Genomic DNA, 20,362 nt, shown 5'->3' on the forward strand with positions numbered 1-20,362 from the left:
CAGAATTTCTAGGTTGGAAGAGACCTCAAGGTCATCGAGTCCAACCTTCAACCTAACGCTAACAGCCCTCCACTAAACCATATCCCTAAGCTCTACATCTAAACGTCTTTTGAAGACTTCCAGGGATGGTGACTCCACCACTTCCCTGGGCAGCCTGTTCCAGTGATTCTACGTTACACTTGTATTCATTTTACAAGAGAAACTTCAAGTTCAAACATTTTAAATCCAAATATATGTTTGCATGGATACTGTATTCAGACCAAGAAAATATATCCCTTCTGAACATGCTTTTACAGCAAATGATCAAAATTACTATTACACAGTAATGCAGAGCCCCATCAGCTTATATAAGTATTGCAGATATGTGCACAATGACCACAGATTTAAGCTCCAGGGTACAAAGAAATTGTAATTCCTTGATTTGAGTGTCTTAGCTCAGCCACTTTTAACTACATTTAATGCTATGCTTGTATTTTGTGATAAGAAGGCAAAAAGCACAGGTAGAGTTAAGTCCTTTAAATGAATACACCACGGATGTTATGTCCCAGTCACCCTAGAAGATGGAGCAGAGCGAGAGCAATGACTCCTGCAAATCCCAGGTGCACATTTTGCTGTAGAAACCACAAGAGGCCAGTGCAAGCTCACCCTATGGGGCTGCAGGTTGCCTGCAGCACAAGCCCAGCTAACAGTATCAGACACCCTGCCCCACTGCTTCCCTGACACTGATTTGGGCTCACTACACCTCTTGGTCACCTCAGCTGCAAAGCAAGTCCCCTTGTACCTTAGCATAACAAGCCAGACAGAACCACAGATTGTAGCCATGTTGAACCATGCATCCAGTTACCAGACAAGATTACAGTGATGATGCAAGTCTGAAAAATCCACACAGGTCAAAATCAGGTCATGTAGCAATTGGTCACTTAAGTCTATAACAGCATCAAAGGAGTTTAGTTTGCATATCACAGTCAATAGAATCCACAGCTAAATACAAACATTACTATGACCAAGACAGAGACAAACCCTCCTATAACATAGCTCAGCAAAAAAAAGAACAAAGGCACCTCAATTTGATCTTAAATAGAGTCTTGGACCAATGGTCAGGGATCAGGGGTGGGGAGATCCCAGGTGAGGCAGATCAGGGTCATTAAGGCCAATTGTTGCTGTTAGACCCCTAATACTGAACGAGATCATACTTTTCATTTTGCAGTGTGGAGTTATGCATGTGTTTGCTGTGCAGAGTCCATCATGTTGGCAAAAGGTATATTCTGAACCAGGCAGGGCCTTGCCCATTGCTGTGGAGTGGACAAAGCAGAAGGATCCAGCCCCAGAAGAATATCACCACTAATGACATTTCAGGTAACAAAGGCAGCTGTCTGTGAACAGCACAGCACTCTCCCTTTTCAAAGACACTGTTGTTATTTAAGTGCAAATTGATGATGTCCTATGCCAAGACAGTGATACCAGGCTGAACACTCAGGTGACTATTGTAGACAAGACCATTGGTTTGTGAGTCCTTAATTTCAGAGTATTTTAGTAGATATTCCTTCATTTCTCACAAAGGTCTCTGAAATTCTGACATTTATTGCTGTAAAGCAAAGGCGTAAAAACTTAGTGCCAGCTCCTACCGCACTGCCAGGCTGACTGCAAGAGAAGCACACAGGGACCCAAGAGGACCTGTGCAGCTACAGGGTGCTCTGTAAGCATTCTGCTTCCCATTTACATGCCTCCAGTAATGCCGGACACTTGCCGCTCAGATGCGGTTTCCGTTTCTTCAATATCTTTTGCATAAAATTTCACGCCTGAAATTGCTTCCATTCCTGCACCTGTTTGAACCTGTGCTTTCTGCACAAAGCAGGGGGAGCATACCATGCAACTTACAGTCCTAAAGACACTCACGTTTCTCTATAGCTTTTTGATTTTTCTCTCTAGCTGATCAAGCTTTATCTAGTAGGGCGCTGCCTCTGTCCCCCAGCAGCCCATGGTTTCCTGAGGTGAGAACTGCCTCCTGCAAGCGTGATACATTTTTCTGGTGTGGAGTGCACAGCGAAAGCTGGGACAGCACGGTCCCAGAGTCTGAATTTGCATTTCCAGTGGGCAGCTTGTTCAGATTTTTCACTTGCAGGGACATGTGTACTAGCTGGAAGCAAGGGATTGCCCTCAGGGCTGAGTGACAGTTCCAGATGGATCAAATTCCAGACTGGAAGACACACCCTCTGAACAACTGTGTAGGGAAGAATCTTTCCAGAATTTCAGCGTTTCCTGAATGGCTATTGATTTGTTTATGTTGCTTTACACAGGAGCATAGTTCATAGTCCAAATCGGACAGTAATTTTACATGCTGCTGTGTTCCATCTGCCTCCATTGTCACCTGGCTTTATTGTTCCAAAGCACCTATCAACCAGAAAGATATTCACACGTCCTCAACAATGAGATCAAATTTTAGCCTTGTTAATTCCTGTGAAATCCTAGCATGGGTTGTAAACACGTTAGCCGTGCACTGAGATCTAGCACTTCAGAGTTAGAAACACTATTGTGTCATCCAACACCACCGAAATGCCACCGCCTCTGCTGTAGAGCTGGCACGTAACTGCCTGCTGTAGCACACAGCGCTCACTGTGCTCCAGGACCCTACTTAGAAGAGTTTGAGCCCTGGATAGCTGAACGAGAAGAAAAATATGATCCATAAGGTCAAACACTTGGAAGAATATGAAATGACACAGTAAGTATGTAAATGTATTTATGCTTTGCAAAGGATGCTAGAATGGTTATTTGGCATTGTAATCAAAAAGCAGAATTGTGCAAAGACAGAAGAACAGAAGGGATTTCCAACAAGCAGTTATGGTGTCTACTATGTGATTTTCTGCAAGAAGAGTGAGTAAAGGTGAGGAATGTCTTAGTGTCAGAGGGAAGAGTTTCTTAAAGGAGTCACAGAGGTCTCTTCAGGCCACCAGACATGAGGCAGAACTTCACAGAGTCAGCCTCATCTGTTTTGCTTTGCACTCTGCCCTTCACAGTGCTCTCTGTGCTCATGCAAGATTTTAAAGAGTAAAATAATAAATAAAGGTGACAGATGCTTATAGTTCATCTGTTTTACTGTCTGTTTAGATATCTAATGCGGTACAAAAGGTAAAAAGTTGGTTCTTTCTCCAAACAGTTTTTATGGTGTACTTCAGGGATTATGAAATCAATGGTCAGTATGAAAATGAAAGCCTTTAAGTCTCACATTTCACACGGTAGCTTCCCAGCAGCTTGGTGTATCATTCAAGTTGCTTGTGCTTAGCGGCACACAATGAAGAACTGTGCAGAGACCCCAGGACGCAATGTGAAGAATGCCTGCGCTGCACAGCAGCACTGAGCAAAGGAGCGTGGGCTGCTCAGACTCAGAGGCGGGCTGTGATTGCTGTGCATTCCCTCCATGTGAGAGAGCTACTTGCCATGCTCTTCCTTTTCAGCCTGGACTCTTCCATTGCACAAGGTGTTATTATGTACATGTATATTAGGCTATCTGAAACTCGCTTCAGTGTGCTTTGCTGCAACAGCAAACTCTGTCCTCATCTGTACAGAAGGTGTAGTGTGTAATGGCTCTTTAAGAAAATCTGACTTGCTTCTAGAACAGGTGCTTGAACAAATGACTTATAAGAAGTGTCAGCATGTTCTTCATACTTTTTATCAGGGTACCTGACCTGAGAAGACAGTGGGGTAGCTGATCTCTTTCTAGGTGACTTGTGGTTCAATCTCCTAGATCTCCTAATGACATTGTGTCTACTAGGAGGTTATTTTCCTTCAGTATTGATGAAGTTTCATCATTTTATGCCATCAGGAAATTTAGTTGAGTAAATTACAGTCATGTAAATGGAGGAGATAAAAAATACCTTTATATCACATTTTTAATAAAATTAATTTATAATGTCAGTTTCCCCATCTTGTTTTGTCCTCACCAGATACCTAGTAATAGGACAAGAGGAATGGCCTCAAGTTGCACCTGGGGAGATTTAGATTAGATATCAGGAAAAACTTTTTCTCTCAAAGAGTGGTCAGGCACAGGAATGGCCTGCCCAGGGAGGTGGCAGAGTCACCGTCCCTCATGGTGTTCAACAAGTGCCTGGACAAGTTGATACAAAATATGATTTAGTAGCTTAGTGGGTAGTATTGGTGATACTAGGACGGTTGGACTAGATGATCTTGTAGGTCCTTTCCAACCCCGTTTCTATGATTCTGTGATTTTCTTGAAGTTTGTATGTTCTTACAATGCTGGGTAGCAAGGATGTCAGTCTTCATTCATGTTGCTTCCACTTGGTGTCCCTATGCAGAATGCCTGCAGAAAATATATTTTCTGTTGACAAGTATGTCTAGAAATCTGGACGCCTTTTTTTAACCACTAAAATGTTTACATAAATGATGACAAGGTGTTTACACGAATGCTCTCTCACCCATATCCAGCCTAGCATTAAACTAATTAAACATTTGGAGGTTTTTTGATTCATAAGTATAGTTCAGCTTCAATCACTATGAAGCAGCAATATTTATCTTATTTTAGTAGTATGCTGCACTATATCTCTGTAGTACAGCATATAATAGTGACACTTGTGAAATGCAGTTTACTTTCAAATATATCTTGCATTTTACAGAGAAAAAAAAATTGCTGCTGAGCTCTTCTGTGAAATTTGCCAGAGACCTGTGTGTGCTCAGGGTATTTTTAAAACGAGCAGAAAAGAAAGGACAGTCCACATTATGACTCAGCTTCTTTAACAAAGAAGTAACTAAAGAAAACTTATTAGCATATTGGAAATGGGAGTCAGGTGCTATAGTCAGATGACCCTCAAATGATCGTTACGGAGGAGTGACCAGAGCATAAAAGCATCCTATAAGGGGCACATGAGGAAGGGTTGGTATTGTTTTAAGGGCTGGGGAGTATGTAAGGTCTTGATTACAGAACTAAGGGGGTGGAGGGCAGATAGTGAGGGCCTTAATTTGAAGGTAGAAGACCTTCATAAATAAAAAGATAGTTAAGAATAAATCAGAGAAAGTAGTGTTTTATAGAAAACTCTGTAGTTTATTTTGGCTTAGAACAGGAAATCTTGAGAGTAAAGAATTGAGTTTAGAAGCACTGTGAGAGTGGGCTGGGGTTTTTTCTCCCAGTGGGCTGTAATGTAGTGAGAAGCTATGTGACTGCTGCTCTTTTGTGTGGCAGCCCTTAACAATATTGTTTAGCTCCAAGCAATGAGAACATGTGTATGGCTTTATGAGACTGTGTTATCGAATGAATGACTTCATAGGATGTAGGATCAAGTTATGATGCATGACTAAAGACGGTTTAGTCTCTGAAGTTGGACCTGCCCTGGCTCATGAGGGCAAAGGCAGGTAGCTTTTTACTCACCCAAGGGTTAGTGCCCCAAACATTCCTGCTTTCTTATCTGGGTAGAAAGCTGTTGCTGTTGGTACATGTACTACCACAAACAGCAGGTCTGCTCTTCCTTCTCTGTGCTATTTTTGAGATCAAGAACTTCTGGCCCTCAAAAGTCATCTAATGGTATGCAGGAGGGATTATGGCTCACAGGAGATAGCCTTCTAGTGGATGTGTGTGTTGCATATTTAGTGATTTGAGCTAATCATCTGTTTCCTAGTTTCTGCTCTGGGCCATGCTTATCAGCTGTGCCAGTGAGACATGTCCTGGCACAGGAATATTGCTGTTGGCAGTAGGGTGTGATGACAGAAGATAATATTGTTAAAGAACAGGAGGCCCTTTGCAGGGCAAACCCACTTGTTCTGAATTCCTTGGTTTATTGCTATTATCAGTGCAATCCTCATGGTAATTTCTGTAATGTGAAGCAAAGCATTTTTTTGAACTGATACCTGTTGATTCATGTGAAACTCTGATCTTGTCATTGGAAGCTACGTCTTTGCCTTGTAGTGTCTTGCTCAAGAGGTCCAAGGAGTATTTTCCCCAACTGGGATCAATGCTGGTCTGAAGCTGTCCAGGAACAGCTGTTAGCAAATGATACAGGTGACTTTCTTTTTCATTGTGAAGCAGAGAGATCTCTTGTGATCTCATGCATATCCTATTGCATTTTCAGAACACTGCCACTGAAGTCCAGCATACCTGCGTGATCTTGTCGTGGCCAGCTTGTTTACTCTGATTGCATCCTGTAAAAGCAGGAGAATAAACTTCTTTTTTTTTAATTTTTATTTTTCCCCACTGTTGGAGATGCTCTTCTAGTTTGAGCAATTGGACAGTTAATGATCTGAGTCCAGGTTATAAGACAGCTGGAACTCCAACCTCCAATTATTTACTAACTTAAAATTATTTGCATTAATCATGCAAGGAACCAGAAAAGTAACAAAGCACTAAGGACTCAAGGATCGCTATATTACCTGTCTGTTCAGAAGAAAAATCATGATTACCCTTTGATTTAAGAGCTGAAATAATATTTCCAAGTTATGACATTGTTAGTTATCCAAGGCACATGAACTGCAGTTACTAAGAAGGATGAGCAACAATGCTTGCTCTGCGTGTGATGACTTATTTCTCCTGAGAAGAATAGGAACATTCTCTCCTCCTTCTTGTAACTGACTGTAAACTAACCATTGCTTTGTAGTCCTAAAGATATCTTTTTCCTATGTAACGCTTATTCCCAGTCTGCACTGATGATTCTCCATGAAGTAGCTAGCACTTAATTGCATGTAAAGAGATCAGAAGTGGGACGTGGGTACAAGAAACTAAGTGTGAGAATAAAAACTAGACACAAGCCTGAGACACGTTCACCAAGCCAATATGAAAATCAAGCCATCTGCTTTAAGTGGAAGTGAGGACTATAGCCCTTTATTACAATATTTTCTCTTATGGCTCTAGTATATTACAGACATTTTTTTGCATGAACTGAAGTAATTACTACATAGGGATTTCAAAACTTACTTGTAAATGTTAATATATCTATAACAATTTCATAGAATGGTTGGGGTTGAAAAGGACCTTAAAGATCATCTGGTTTCGACCCCCCTGCTCATTTATTTGAATCTTTTTTATTTAAAACAAACAAAAAAACAACAACAACAAAAAACAATCAAACAAAAAAAACCACCACCACCAAACACTTTAAATATTGGTTATCAGGATGAACACCAATGGGGTAACCTCACATTGCTCAGTTATAAGCTGCTGACCTGCCCCTCAGTTCTCAAAATACGTGGTTACCTCTTGGCACTGGCCAGCTTCATGATGTCAGCAGGGTGGCCTAATTGTCAGCTACAGATTGATTTGACTTCATCTGGTTTTAGGAATTTGAAAGAAGGCTGTGCTGTCTTTCTGCTCTAATCTGGGACTGTCAGGGAGAGTGCTCAGGGGTCTGAAGCTGTTGACAGGAAAAAAAAAAATCACACTTCTGGATTTAAACAAGTTGAAGTTGTAGAGGTTTGTGCTCAATCATTGTGGAAAAGCTGGAGCAGCTCCAGAAGTGGAGCTTGATGTGAAGTGCCAAGCTCACTGCAACATGGAGCTGCTTTGCTCTTGTGAATTGAGCAAAAATCCCTTTATGTTCACCCCTTTTTGTGTTTTGAGAAACTTCTTTATTATACAAACCAATAAAATCCTTATTTAAACATTTTTTTCCAGGTGTAGGGCTAGAAGCTCTACAGCATAGACTATGATCCCAAATACCAAGTCCGTTTTGTTGCATATACAGCTGCGAGTCTAGCCCTTGAGAGGAGTACACCAGAGGATAAGGATATGAGTAGAGATCAAATATTAATGGGTCTGTTCTATCTGTCTCTAACATGAGATGATACGAGCCAGAAGTAACTCAATGTTAATCATGGTATAGTAGGACTGATATGAAGGCAAATTCAGGTTCAGTATTTGTCATGCTCTTCTCTCTGTGGCCCAGTGATACTCAGTTTTAGGCTTGATCCTTTGAATAAATTGCTTGCTAAAAATGGATGGGCAAACAGTGGAAATTTCAAAGGTCTGTGTTCTTTTCTTTTTTTTTTTTTCTTTTTTTTTTTTTAATTTTACAGCTCAAACATCTGTTTATATGATTAGTTGCTTAGCAATTAAGCTGAGTAGCGGTGCTTTCTCTCCTACAGACTCAACTCTTGCCCAGTGAATAACATAAGGTATCTTAAGCAAGAAATTGAGTTTATAGCTGAGTGTGATTAAGTGATCAAGCTATGTTGACACAATTTTTGTCATAATGTTATAAACCCATGTACTTAGACATCACCTAATTGTATGCTTTTGTTACTCCACTAAACACTAGAGACTTAAGCATAGCCAGAGAAGGAACGACCACTTTATCCAATGGATTAGAAAACTGACATGACAAGAGTTTAAAGCATGATAGTGCTTTCAGCACAGGATGTTTCAGGGTGAACTCTGTCAGCAAATAATTACTAAGAGTCAGCAGGTTGCCTCTCATTATAAAGTTAGTGATTAAAGCGTTAACCGGAGCCTCCCCGTAGGTGTAACCGTGACTCAGGGAGCACTCCTGTCAGCAGCTGGGAGGAAGGAAAGCGGGTAGGTAAATGCTCCCGACATGCACCGAGGTGTGGGGAGTGTCCTGGGTTGCCAGCACTCTCAGTTTGTTGAGCAAAATAGTAATTACCAGCTCTGTGGGCTCCACAAGGTAGCAGAGGCGGCTGTCAGCTGGTGCCATGCTGTCATGCCTCTCCCAGGGCTCAGCGCAAGGTACGTGAAACCCCTCTGCTCCTCCTCTGCTCACGCATGCAGGTAAGCGAAACGCGAAGCTGGAGCTGTTCTGCTCGCTGTGTAACCTGCAGCGTCAGTAGAAAGCAAGGTCCTTCGCAGTCATCCAGAACTCGAGTCAAATTCCTTTCAGGTAATTAGGGTGCCGGAGGGAAGGAGAAATGTGCAGTCGCTCAGAAATTCTCATAAAAAGTTCCGAAATCTCAAGGCATGAGTCACTTGTGATAAAATAGGTGGATAATAGGCAGTGCTGCTGCTCGCTGCGTACGTGGGCACGAGCCTTCGCCGCCCGTCGCTCAGTCGCCAGAGGGACTGTAAAGGTTACGGCAGTCACCTTGTCTGCTCTTTAGAGTGAGTAGAAGCTACGTTTCCTAAGGGACCTGAAATAGCAAGTAACTTCGTAGTAACGGGTGCTTCGGGTTTGAAATCCGTTTGGTGCAAGCCCTGCTGTGTAATCCTTGCTGGTGCAAAGGGAGGGAGCCTGTGGATCTCTCCCCCTGAATGCTGAGGGGCCGCGTTCCCTGATAAACAACAACTGACTCTGGGTTTCCATAATCCAAGACAGTTCTGAGCGTGCCTGAGCAGAGGGGTTGCACTGTTTTGTGTGTTGGGGTAGTGCAGGGTTCTGTGCTGTAACAGTATGTTTTTTAATTGAAGTGTAAAAAAGTCTGGAAGATTAAAAAAACTTGTTTTCAGCTGGGAAAAATGCAAGTGTTGGGAATAAGTTTCTTTTGGTTAGACCTTTGCTTTGGGGTAAAGCCATGTAATTTCAGAAGAAAAAAATAAAGGAAAAAAAAACTCAAAAGCATAAAGGCTTGTAGAGTTAGAGCTGTGGCTAGGTAAAGACCTTATTCTGCTGATACTGAATGTCTTATGCACATGAATAAACCCTAAGCTCATATTTTATTTTATTTTTTTTAAGATATAATGGTTCAAAAATATGCTAAGTAACAGGCACCACAGAGTGTAGAAGATGACTTGGGTATTTGTATGTGCCGTCATGCCTGCAGAGCAAAGCATGTGCCGTACAAAACGTTGTTTGTATGTTTGGCTGATAGCTAAGTAAATAGATAGCTGAGACTTTTGGTTTCTATATGAGAAAGTGAGAGTGCTCACACCGTCCTGACATCCTGTATTCTTGGAATGCCTTTGGGAAGCACAGGGTCAAAAGACATAGAAATCTGCAGATGTTTTTGTGGGTTTACTTTTTTTTAACAGTGGTAGGAGTGCTGTATAGCACGCTGATGGCTCTGCAGTCCCCATCTTAACATATAGATGTGCCAAAAAGCACATCCAGGCAGGAGCATCCAGCCTCTTCCCTAGGCTATTGCATACAAATCCAAATGCTGCTTTGCTGCTCCTCCTTGGCTTACCTCTGGGGGTCGGGTGGCCCTCTCCTACCAGCCCTCCTGCTGCAGCCACCTCCTTTTATCCTTGTGTATCTGCGTGGATGCTTGCTCTTACCTTTGCTTTGTCACTGAGTCACTGTCCTGTCCCTGTGCTGTCCCCTGAAGCAAAAGACTTTAGAATCACTGCATTTAATAACACGAAACAAGACTTGTCATCTTCCCTTCCAGTAACAGTTGGACTTTTTCTTGGGAAGAAACATTTCCAGTGAGACAAATCTTGTATGGGATTTTCCTTTAGTGTAGTTGTTAGATTTGTCGTGTACCTAATGAGGCTGTTGATCCTCTCACAGCTTTGGGATTGTGTAGTAGTCTGCTTTTCCTTATTTACCTAGATTTCTCTGATAGTGGCAATCTTTGATGTCTGAATTTGCATCTGCCTCACCTCTCACTCCTGTTTTCCCTCTGTTTCTTTCATTTCCTTCCAGTTGTATTTTAGGTTTCAGGCTTCCTCCATGTGTGAAATTTCCCCTTAGTTAAGTCTTAGGCCATGAGGTTGGCCCAGCTGGGGTCTGACACTAAGGCGTTGCCTATCTGAAGGGATCTTGTGGTTCCAGTCCAATTTAACGTAACGTGGAGACCTGTTTGATATGAAGCAAGTCAGGAGATACAGTTGGATAGATGGCCATGGTCTCACACTGTTGGAAGAGCTGGAAAGTCAGCACTTTTTGATTATTTCATATTGAAGGGAACAATGGAAAAAAAAATCCCCCTCATCTCTTCAGTTTGCTTCCTCAAATAGCTGCAGGGAAGTGACATGTAAGAAAAACAACAACAACAACAACAAAAAGAAACACCAGGCAGTGACAGAAAATGTGACAGCCCTGTGGATTTAGGGAGTGCAAGTGTAAATATGCTGTCAGCTGCGGTGCCATATAACTGTGCTGGGGAAGTCACTGCACGCTCTCAAGCCACAGGTTTCCGGGATAGTTACAAATCAGGGCTGTAGGATGTTTTAATGACATTTATTTGCTTAAATGATGCTAATACCTTGCATAAAGCACCAAGTGAATAAACATAGCTCGCAGACTCATGCTGATCCCTTGGGGAACTCCTTCTCTGTGATGGGAGCGTGTCATGTGTAACTCAGAAGGCAATGCACGAATTCAGTCAGCTGCCAGGGAAGCCCCCTGGCTTTTTGGGCAGGGCTGTCCCTTCAATCCTGCTGCTGCCAAGGAGCCAGCTCCAGGGGTGAGCTCCTGGTTTGGAGGTCCCGTGTCATTCAACTTCTGAGCACCAGCTGAAACGTGCTGGTGGGAAGGGCATGTGGAGGGGAAGCTTGTTAGCTCTAGGGTGTGCAGGTAGAAATGTGCTGGACCATCCTGATGAGCAGCAGTGCTCAGAAGAGTGAGGAAGGTGGAATGAGTGTTTGCTGGGCTTCTGCACCAGCCATTGGGAAAAGGCCTGGTTTTGTCCAGGGCTATCAGCCAGTGAGGGAAGGAAAAGGGGGAGGTGTTAGTGATCAACCATTGCCATCACCAAATCCACTTTGGTTTCAGTGTCAGTGCTTCAGTGGCAACCAGCAGACTTAAGGTATGCTCAAGGATTCCTAAGGCAAATTTAGTTAAGAACCTGGCACTACCGAGCAGAATAGGCAGTTTAGCAGTAATCCTTAGCAGTAATTTTTGTGTAAAGATCACTCCTCTTAGTCCATAGAGATAAGCTTTTTCCTTCTTATGAATCATTTTATGGTCAAATTTCTACAGAGAAGTATGCAGCTCTGAGCAGTGGGGCTGGAGTCACTGCTCTGGCCACTAGCCGCCCGGCTACCTGCTCTTCTTCACGAGTGGTTTCCTGACCGATGGCAGGACACTCGAGCCTGTATCCAGTTATTCAGGTGCCAATGTACACAAACTCCTCTGCATCTTTTAAAACCATTTTGAAATGAGGTTGGCATGGGCAGTTGATTCAGCTAGAGGTATTAGTAAATCGTGTAAAAGCAGATTTCAAGGTGTGGCCAGTGGTTACTGCGCTCAGTTGAGAGGCCAAGAAACAACATTATTAGTCTGAGGTGCAGCAGTCTTTTTTGTATATACAAACTCATCTCTGGACAGAAGTCCTTGGGCCCACTCAGATGGATTTCACCTTTATGTGAAATCACCCAAAGCACAGTGGGTTTATGGGGTCCGTCACACTGTTTTCAATGAGCCTTTGCTCAAGCATTGTTTGAACCCCCATCTGCTCATGTAAGGTTCGTTTCGGTAGTGCACTTGGATTTTAGGGGTTGTGAAATGGCTTCTGACAGAAATCTTCTACATGTTTTGTAGGTGCGAGACAATGTATTTTTATGCAGATCATCTAATTTGTCCACATTTTTTTCATAAGACATGCATCTTTGAACTTTGATATGTAACTTTAAAAAAGCAGCGCACTGGTGTAGAGTCATTTTTACATAAACTATTCCCTTTTTCAGCTAGCTGTGATCTTCTTAAGCTTTAATTTCCTTTCTAAATGGATTTCCTGGATTCTACTTGCCATTGGTACTGTTGACAATGAACGGATTTTCAGATGGCTTTTAGTGGGCTGCCCCATGCAGGCTGACACCAGACTTAAGCCAGTCTCATGGAATAAGTGCGAATGGACATCAAGTGCTGCTGGGCAAATTCCTCTGTCGCAGCACCCGAGTAAGAGAGAAATAAAAGTGGAGTCATTGACTTGCAGTACAGTCCTTGGAGATTCTACTGCTTGTGATGCGATTCGCCTTTCCCTGTTTGCCACTTCTAGGGCTGTTTTTTTTTTTTCAGTGCAGTATCAGTTGTCAATCTTGAGTCTCTGAGTCTCTTTGGTTCCTTTGCTCTGTCTGCCTTTTCTTCTAATACCTGAGGGTGGATGAAAGCAGCCAAGACTCCATAATTAAGCGTATTCAAGAATGTACTGTTGGAGTCTCATGAGCCTGGCTTTTTGCCTACACAATATGCTGAAATCTCTGTGTGGAGATCTGTAAATTGTATTGCTACATCACTTTAATTATAGCCTTGTTCTTGCTTTAATATTGCAGCTGGCTTCTTTGTGTGCTGCAGGACGCTGCCAGTGAGCAACGCTTCTTCTCTTGCCTAGTCCTACTAACCTGGTTAAGGGTGGTTTGCTGAGTCACTTTTTTTTTGGTGACCCTGGGCAATGCTCTATCCATAATTAACAAATGAATCCTAAGCAGTAAATGGGTTTCAGTCTACTAAGTACTGAATCATTGTGATGGAGTTTAAGGGTAATCCTAAAACTCCTGGAAGAAGTCAGGGCGTATGTAGGACTTGGGATTTAAACCACTGCGATATGCTTGGTGGGAATGGCTTATAGCTTTTTTACTAGGAGTGGGAAATATTTGGATACTAAGGATAAATAGAAAACAGCTGAAATATGTGTATTTAAGCCCATTGCTTGAGAGTCTGGGTCTGTTTTGCTTTGCAAGCTAAGGTGTCATTTTTGTTTTTACCATTCAGTCTTTCTTAGTGACAATAGTGGCTGTAATTTTTTTTTTCCTTTTGTTTAGTTTCATCTCCTCTGAATAAATGAAGAAAGTGACTATGAAAGCACAGCATCTACCTTCTGTTGCCATCAATGAGGAGAAGTTTATAACCAGGTAAATTATTATAAAAAATAATAATAATAAAGTAGTGATTTTGCTCTACTCAAGTTACTCTACATTAATTCATTAATTGCCCATCCAGAAGAGCAGCTCCAGCAGCAATGCCTGCAGCTTGGTTCCTGGGAAGTGTCTATAGAACAAAGTGGCCTTTTATATTGATTTCAAAAACCAGAGCACTAAACCCTTTGGTCTGTGGATTGTGTTTATTAGGTAGAACAGCACTTTCAAAGGTACTGAAATAAAATTTCAAATTAGGGAAGACGACCTTCATGTCTTGGAAATTTATTGAAATGGAATGTGGATTCCAGTGTTGAGCATGAGTTCTGCTAGTTTGAAGCATGGGGCTTGGTTTCGAGCACCTGGTGGCAAGGTTTCTTTGCGGAGAAAGATGTATCAGGCTGCCAGTTCTGTTCTGTGGTGAGCAGAAGTTCTTGAAACTGTTTAGAAGAGGCTTGGAACTGTACACGAACTGTATTTCATGGGATACTTTTCCACAGTTAAATCTGTCTGTTAGGAATGTTTCCTAATGTTGCTATATACCCTGAGCCTCCTGGTGTATGGTTCCATCACCTTGTTAGGGAATGGCTTTTTCCCCTGTTGTCCAGAGCACAGGAGCTGGAATAAATGGCAGTTTTCTCACATCATTTCTATGCCTCTTGACATTACTGTGGGAGCATGGGAGCAGCTAATTAAATGCACCCAGGGATGGGGCCTGTGGTAGAATTTCTCTAACTGCACTAAATATTTTCATCTGAACTTTGATACTCTTATACGGGTTATGTGAAGTGCTGTTGATTTCTCCCTTTTTAAAGAAGGTCATCAGAGCTCTGCCAGGCAGTAAGTGCAGCCTATTTCTCCTAAATGCTTGGTCCCTTTATGCTGCTACTGCTTTGGCACATGCTGGTTTCATGTCATACCATGGTTTCAGGTAATTAGTCTGTGTTAATATTCATATGCTTGGTATACAAAAGCATTTGGACATGTTCCAGATGAAGCAGTCTTCATACTTCTAGGTATTCCGTGTGCACTCAAACTTTAAACTCCCTTCCATTGCAATTTGCAGACTCTTGTCCTTCTCCACCTTGAACTGGCTGTCATGCAGCTCCTCTTCCAGCTGTACCATGCAAATCGTGCTGATGTGGCCAGCCTGCTGTTTGAGGATTGCAGAATGGCCGGATCAAAAGGGAGACCAAGGCTTGGCTGACTAAAACATCATGTGTCTGAGCACAACCGCTATAAATATCCAGGGGTAAATGCGTAGGTCTCAGGTGAGAGGAGGACACAAGTGAATTGTCTGGGATTAGTGTTTGGAGTGAACATATGATACTTTCTCTTGTGGTTCACCACAAGGGCACTTGACCTTACTGCTCCCTTGTGTCCTGCCTTCATTACTGAAGAAACTGGTGAGGCTGCAGTAAATGCTACCTTTTGGGGGTTTGGCAGTAAGAAGTTTTTCCAGTTACTTAGCTTTGGCTTCATTAATCGCTGTGTTTGGCTATTGTCGTGAAGGCATGCTCTGAGGAACTGTATTGCAACACAAGGGAGCCACTGATTTTTCTGGCAGTGTAACTCGGAGGGGATGGCCATCTGCCTCCGTTAGGGCAGTCCTTAGTGAAGATGGGCTGTGCTGAGACTCACTGTGGAACCAGCAGACTGGTAGGTGTGGTAATTCTTTCTGGGGCTAAAAGAAGAAAATAGCCTTGTCTCTTCGATACACAAGGACAAAGAGGTCTGTGTGGGTTACTGTCAAATCTCTCCCTCGGGGCTTTTCTAATGGCTTGCCTGGTTTGTCACCGTCTGTTGCACTAATGCAAGAGTGAAACCCGGAAGATTTGTTTATGCAAACTTCTGTGGAAGTTAATAGGAAGGCAAGAAAGAAAAAATCTCAGAGCTCGCTCTGCTAAAGGTTGAACAGAGCCTGTCCCGCAGATTACCCTTACCACGTCGCTCTGCTTTTCGCCTGGGACTTTAATTGCCTTTGCAGCTGACATGGCCTAAGAGATGGGCCTCAGAGGCAGACTCAAGCCCTTAGCTATTCCCTCATCTGTCCTTGGGGAACTGACTTCTACAACTTTCCACTTGGAAAAAGCTTGCTAAATAACAGCTGTCAGAAAAATGATTGCCCAAGATGTTAGGCTGTGAAGTATAAAAAGATTTAAGTTTTCAGCATCTTGAAAGCAGGATCAGCAGATCTATCACAACATCTGTCAATCAAAAATATGGATCTCATACTTGGACCTTCATCTTGCGTTGCATCTGGATTCTGCCTGTGTATGAGGCCAAGATGTGCTTAATCTTGCTTACCTCTAGCCAGTGTGAGGAGAATTTTGCTTGCACCTGATTCATATCGAAGTGTGTGGCAACTTTCCATTTCAGAGGGATGGCCTGAATATAATCCCCCACAGCTCACAGAATGAGGAATGAGTTGTTCCAACACAATGGAAAGAAGGTCCTCCACCACCCGTATTTATAGGATTTAAAATTGAAGTGACTTGAAGATGTTGAAAATGCTGCTTTAGGGGCCAACAGGATTGATAAAGCCACTTCCAAATATATTTTGGAAGTTGTAGTAAGTTAATGAAGTAAATAATTTACATCCAGTCTCAGAAGGGAATGCAGTTAACCTTGCTGAGTTCGGTGGTGCAGACCTTGCCCTCATATGACCTGCTGAACAAAAGCCCTGTTTCGCTTTTCTTTTCCCTCCCTCCCACAGGGATGGAAAAGGATCACCAAGCAGCAGGGCACAGACAAGTTCAACTTATTAAGTGGAGCGAGCAGGAGATAAGCTGTAACAGGAAAGATATTCACATGCTTGCTGCCCCATTCCAAACACACACACGTTAACCATTTCCCCTGCTCCCCCCAGCTTGCTCTGTGGTGTGTCAGCAGCCTGGCCTAATGAGAGGTGTCCCTGCCCATGGCAGGGGGGTGGAATTGGATGATTTAAGGTCCCGTAGAGCCCAAACCATGCTGTGATTCAGCAGTCTGGCTGGGGAAGGCCATGCTCCCCTGGGCTTGCAGACAGTGGCATGCACTGGTCCCACCACCAGCGCTCTGTTTCAGTAAGTTTCGGGAGTTTACCTGTGTGAGCACTGCCCCATCCACTGAAGGGAGAGGCGGGTGCTACAGCTCTGTGTCCCCGGTGGAGATGCGCCGGGACAGAGCTCCACGTCGTGCTGTTCAGAGACACTCTTGTCCGGATGCTTTGGATACACAAATGGTGAGAGGTGATTGAGACGCTAGGCAGCTGCTTTGAGCTCTCACGGAGACCGTGGACAGCAGAGGCTGAGGATGGAAGAAGAGGGCAGGTGTCGCAAGCCACAGGAGAGGGTGATGTATGCCCTTGGAGTCGGACTGTATCATGGAGTCGCAGGAGAAGATGCTTTTGTTGTCTAGCTGTTGTCATTTCAAATCACATGCACCAGTTTCTACCTGCATGTATTTCTTTGTATAAACCATAATTCTTCTAGTTTCTTGTACTAATTTCTTGGATTTCTTACATTCTTAGGTGCGATACCCTGAGCAATGCTGTCTTTTATTGCACTTATTGACGTCACAACCTGATCATAGAGATGCTATGAACTAATACTCATTTGATCCCTGAAAACGGCCTTCCTAACTGCCCTGCAATGACTGAGAGCCTGGGCACACTCCTAGCAGAGATTACTCTTAGGCTTGTCATCTCTGATAAGGGCGCTGCTGTCACCATTGATAACGTCCCTGTGTGTTCTGGGACGTGGCTGTGCTGTGACCGATACAGGAAAACAAACATTAAAAATTCTCCTGAAACTCTTTGTGCCAGTGTTTCCTATTCCCCAAGGTTGTATCATTAACTCCCTCATTAAATGTATTTCTCACACAAGCAGTTGTTTAATGCTTTGCATAAGGTCTTTGTCAGTGTAGTCCTGCACCTGCAAGGTTCCTTTATTTGATTTTCTTGGTGAACTCTGACTGTTGCAATACTCAAAATGCAATTTCTCTTATAAATCGTTCCAGTGTGTGATGTGTTTCAGTGACACTGCTGTCAGTCAGTTCTGCAGTATTTCTGCTTACACTCAAAACTGGTGTCGGAGTTGTAACAGCACTTTTGTCAGTACATGGGTCTTGAATAATTTCTCTAAGTCTCTGTGGGACTTTACGGTGAGAGGAGCTTTCAGATGCCGTTTGTTTTGCTGATGGTTGGGCTGTTGCAATATTTCATACTAAACGAAACATGGAAATACCAGACTCTAGTAGGAAATAAACTTGGTATCTTCATTTATGACTGAAAGACGGTGCTTTAAACTATCTTGATTGTTAGTGATCTCATTTAGTTCTTAAAGATTGTCAGTGAGGCAGAATTTGTACCTTTCCATGCAATTGTTTCCTATGCTTAATTACCCATGCTGGTGGAAATTACCTCCTTGAATTATAGTCTAAATAATCTTTAATTGGAATTGGTGTGGGGAAGGGTGCTTATTTATTGGTGATATTGTCTCATACCACTTACCACTCCACATGTTCTCCTTTGGATTGCGTGGTGTGTATCCTCCTTCAAAAGCTGTGCTGAAAAGCAGAGTACCTTAACCAAACTCAATCTTGAGCTGTAATTCAAGCAAATTTGCTCTGATGAGGGTGTTGCCATGAGCACCTGCTGTGCGGTGGTTACTTTTTACCCAGCAGCATGGCATTGTGCCCTCGAGACCCACTGGTGCTTACCAGTGACCAGCAGGTGCTTTTCCAGAGTAATCCAAGCAATCGCACCCTGTGCTGTGTTTGTGCAATGTAGCTTTTATGGCTTCTTCCCTGCTTCAAGGCCCTGTGGCAGCAGTGTGAGTGATGTGGGTTGGCTGCTGCGTGGCTGCTGTTAGCACAGGTGGGAGCAGCTTTTGCACCAGATGTCAGTGCAGAGCTGGCATCGCCCCTGCCCTGTGCTTTAGAAAGCACGTACTTAAAATCCAGTAGCTGGAGTTATTTCTTCCCAGACCAAGTCCCAAAAGGGAGCAGGCAGTGGCTTAGGCCTAGAAATATTGATGTTCAGCAGTTCTAATTTCATTGTTTTGAAAAGCTATCAAATTTGAGAAGTTTTCTGAATCCCTCTTCTGCAGCGTTGTGAAGTTATCAAGGATGGAGATGGGCATTTTCTGCTACGGTTTCTCTTAATATTAAACTTCAAGTCTCATTAGCACCTGTGGGCCTCACACTGCCTTCTGTGCATTTTTTTTCACAGCAGAAGGTTGTGCTGCCTTTTTTTTTTTTTTTAATTGCAGTGTGGATTTCTGTTTGAAATCTGAGATGATGGGCTTGTTATTAATTCTTGCTTGTTGGCAGATGTTCTCTTCATATCCATCCTTTCTCTTCTGAGCAAAGATTTAGCACAAAACTGTAATGTTGCATGCAGAAGGAAACTGAAGTGTTTTGTCTAGGCACACTGTAGGCATTTTGAAGTCAGAAGAAGTGTAGAAACAAAAGAACATTGAAAACTATGTCATGGAGGAAACAAATTGTAACCTAAATGAAATCTGCAACTCTTGTGTATGGGAGTGTTGTTCCTGTTTGCTTTCCCCTCGCAGCTCTAACAGAAGTCCAAAGTACAAGTTATTCTACAGCAGTGTTGTTAATGTCACCTAAGTCTAACTTATTTCCTCTGTGTATTAGGTCTCTAAAGAAGTAACTTATAGGCAACCCAGTCTTCTGATGGAATTTTACTTGTGGAAAATGGTGCATTATTAACAGACCTTTACAGATTCACTGGGTAACACAGATACAGGGTGTTATTCTCATACCTAAGTCCTGGATTTTACAGCAATATACATGTTTTAAAATGATTATTTTTTTTAATTGGGATCTTTTATTCTAGAGAGCAGCTCAGTTCTCTCCTGAAGACCTATAACTCTTACTATTCTGATCAACAAAATCTGCAACTGTCACTTAATCAGGTAAGAATTTGTGCAAATATAATACAAACAGCATAAAGTAATAGCAGGAAAAGCACTAATGGCTGCTGATGCTTAATGCAGTTGGACTGAGCTATATGGGATACACGTTGCATGTTAATATGTTAGCTGAAATACGTCACTGGAATCAAAGCACCGCAGCCATGATAGAGCCAAATGTATGAGGAGAAGAGAGCAGAAACAGGTGTGTTAAGACAAGTGGGAATTTAAGATTATGAATTGCGATCTGCTTGCTGTCCCATTCACAGGAAATTATTCTTTGGGTTGACCTCTCAAGTCTTACATCATTAGTAGGGAGGGAGCAGAACTGCAAAGCTTTCTGCAGCGTGCAGTTCCTCCCCTGCCCCTTCAGCCTGAACCAGCTGCCTGTAATGGCAGCACTGCCGTCACTCGGGTCATTTTACAGACTACCAGTCTCTCCTCAAATGTGAACATTTAGTACAGAGAACGTGCTTGTAACCACAGACCAGGCGTTCCCCTTCTGTGGAGACCAGAAGAGCCCACATGGCTGAAGGACTGATGGGGGCCTGAGTCATGTCTCTGATACCAGAGTCCCTGGTTTAGCAGTCTGAATGTTCTTTAGCTTCACAAGCTGTGTCTCTGTTGTTTTACCTATATCAGGACTGAAAGGACATAGAGTAATTCTGGGCAGAAATGGTCTGAAAATGGGCAGTTTCCAGCTGTCTTTCCCAGCTCTTTCTGCTGGGACAAAGGCTTAGTGACCAAATTTGATGTCACC

At 42.9% G+C, this 20,362-nt stretch overlaps 1 protein-coding gene across 5 annotated transcripts in view; it reads left to right on the forward strand.

The window, feature by feature from the left end:
- Positions 1–1,231: 1,231 nt before the first annotated feature.
- The window catches only part of RASSF6 (Ras association domain family member 6), a 28,358-nt gene continuing 9,227 nt past the window's right edge, over positions 1,232–20,362 (forward strand). The window contains exons 1-3 of one of the 5 annotated variants that reach the window (XM_082759602.1): positions 1,232–1,356; positions 13,592–13,681; positions 19,527–19,605. In XM_082759602.1, coding sequence (XP_082615728.1) covers positions 13,611–13,681; positions 19,527–19,605 — 150 coding nt within the window. In that variant the 5' untranslated portion in view covers positions 1,232–1,356; positions 13,592–13,610. Of the gene's footprint in view, positions 1,357–2,621; positions 2,720–8,544; positions 8,681–8,703; positions 8,723–8,820; positions 9,050–13,591; positions 13,682–19,526; positions 19,606–20,362 lie in introns of those variants that run through there. The other 4 variants (XM_082759600.1, XM_082759601.1, XM_082759604.1 and 1 more) reach the window with 4 other exon arrangements.

This window comes from Aythya marila (assembly GCF_965140915.1).
Source record: "Aythya marila genome assembly, chromosome: 4".
Taxonomy (NCBI): domain Eukaryota; kingdom Metazoa; phylum Chordata; class Aves; order Anseriformes; family Anatidae; genus Aythya; species Aythya marila.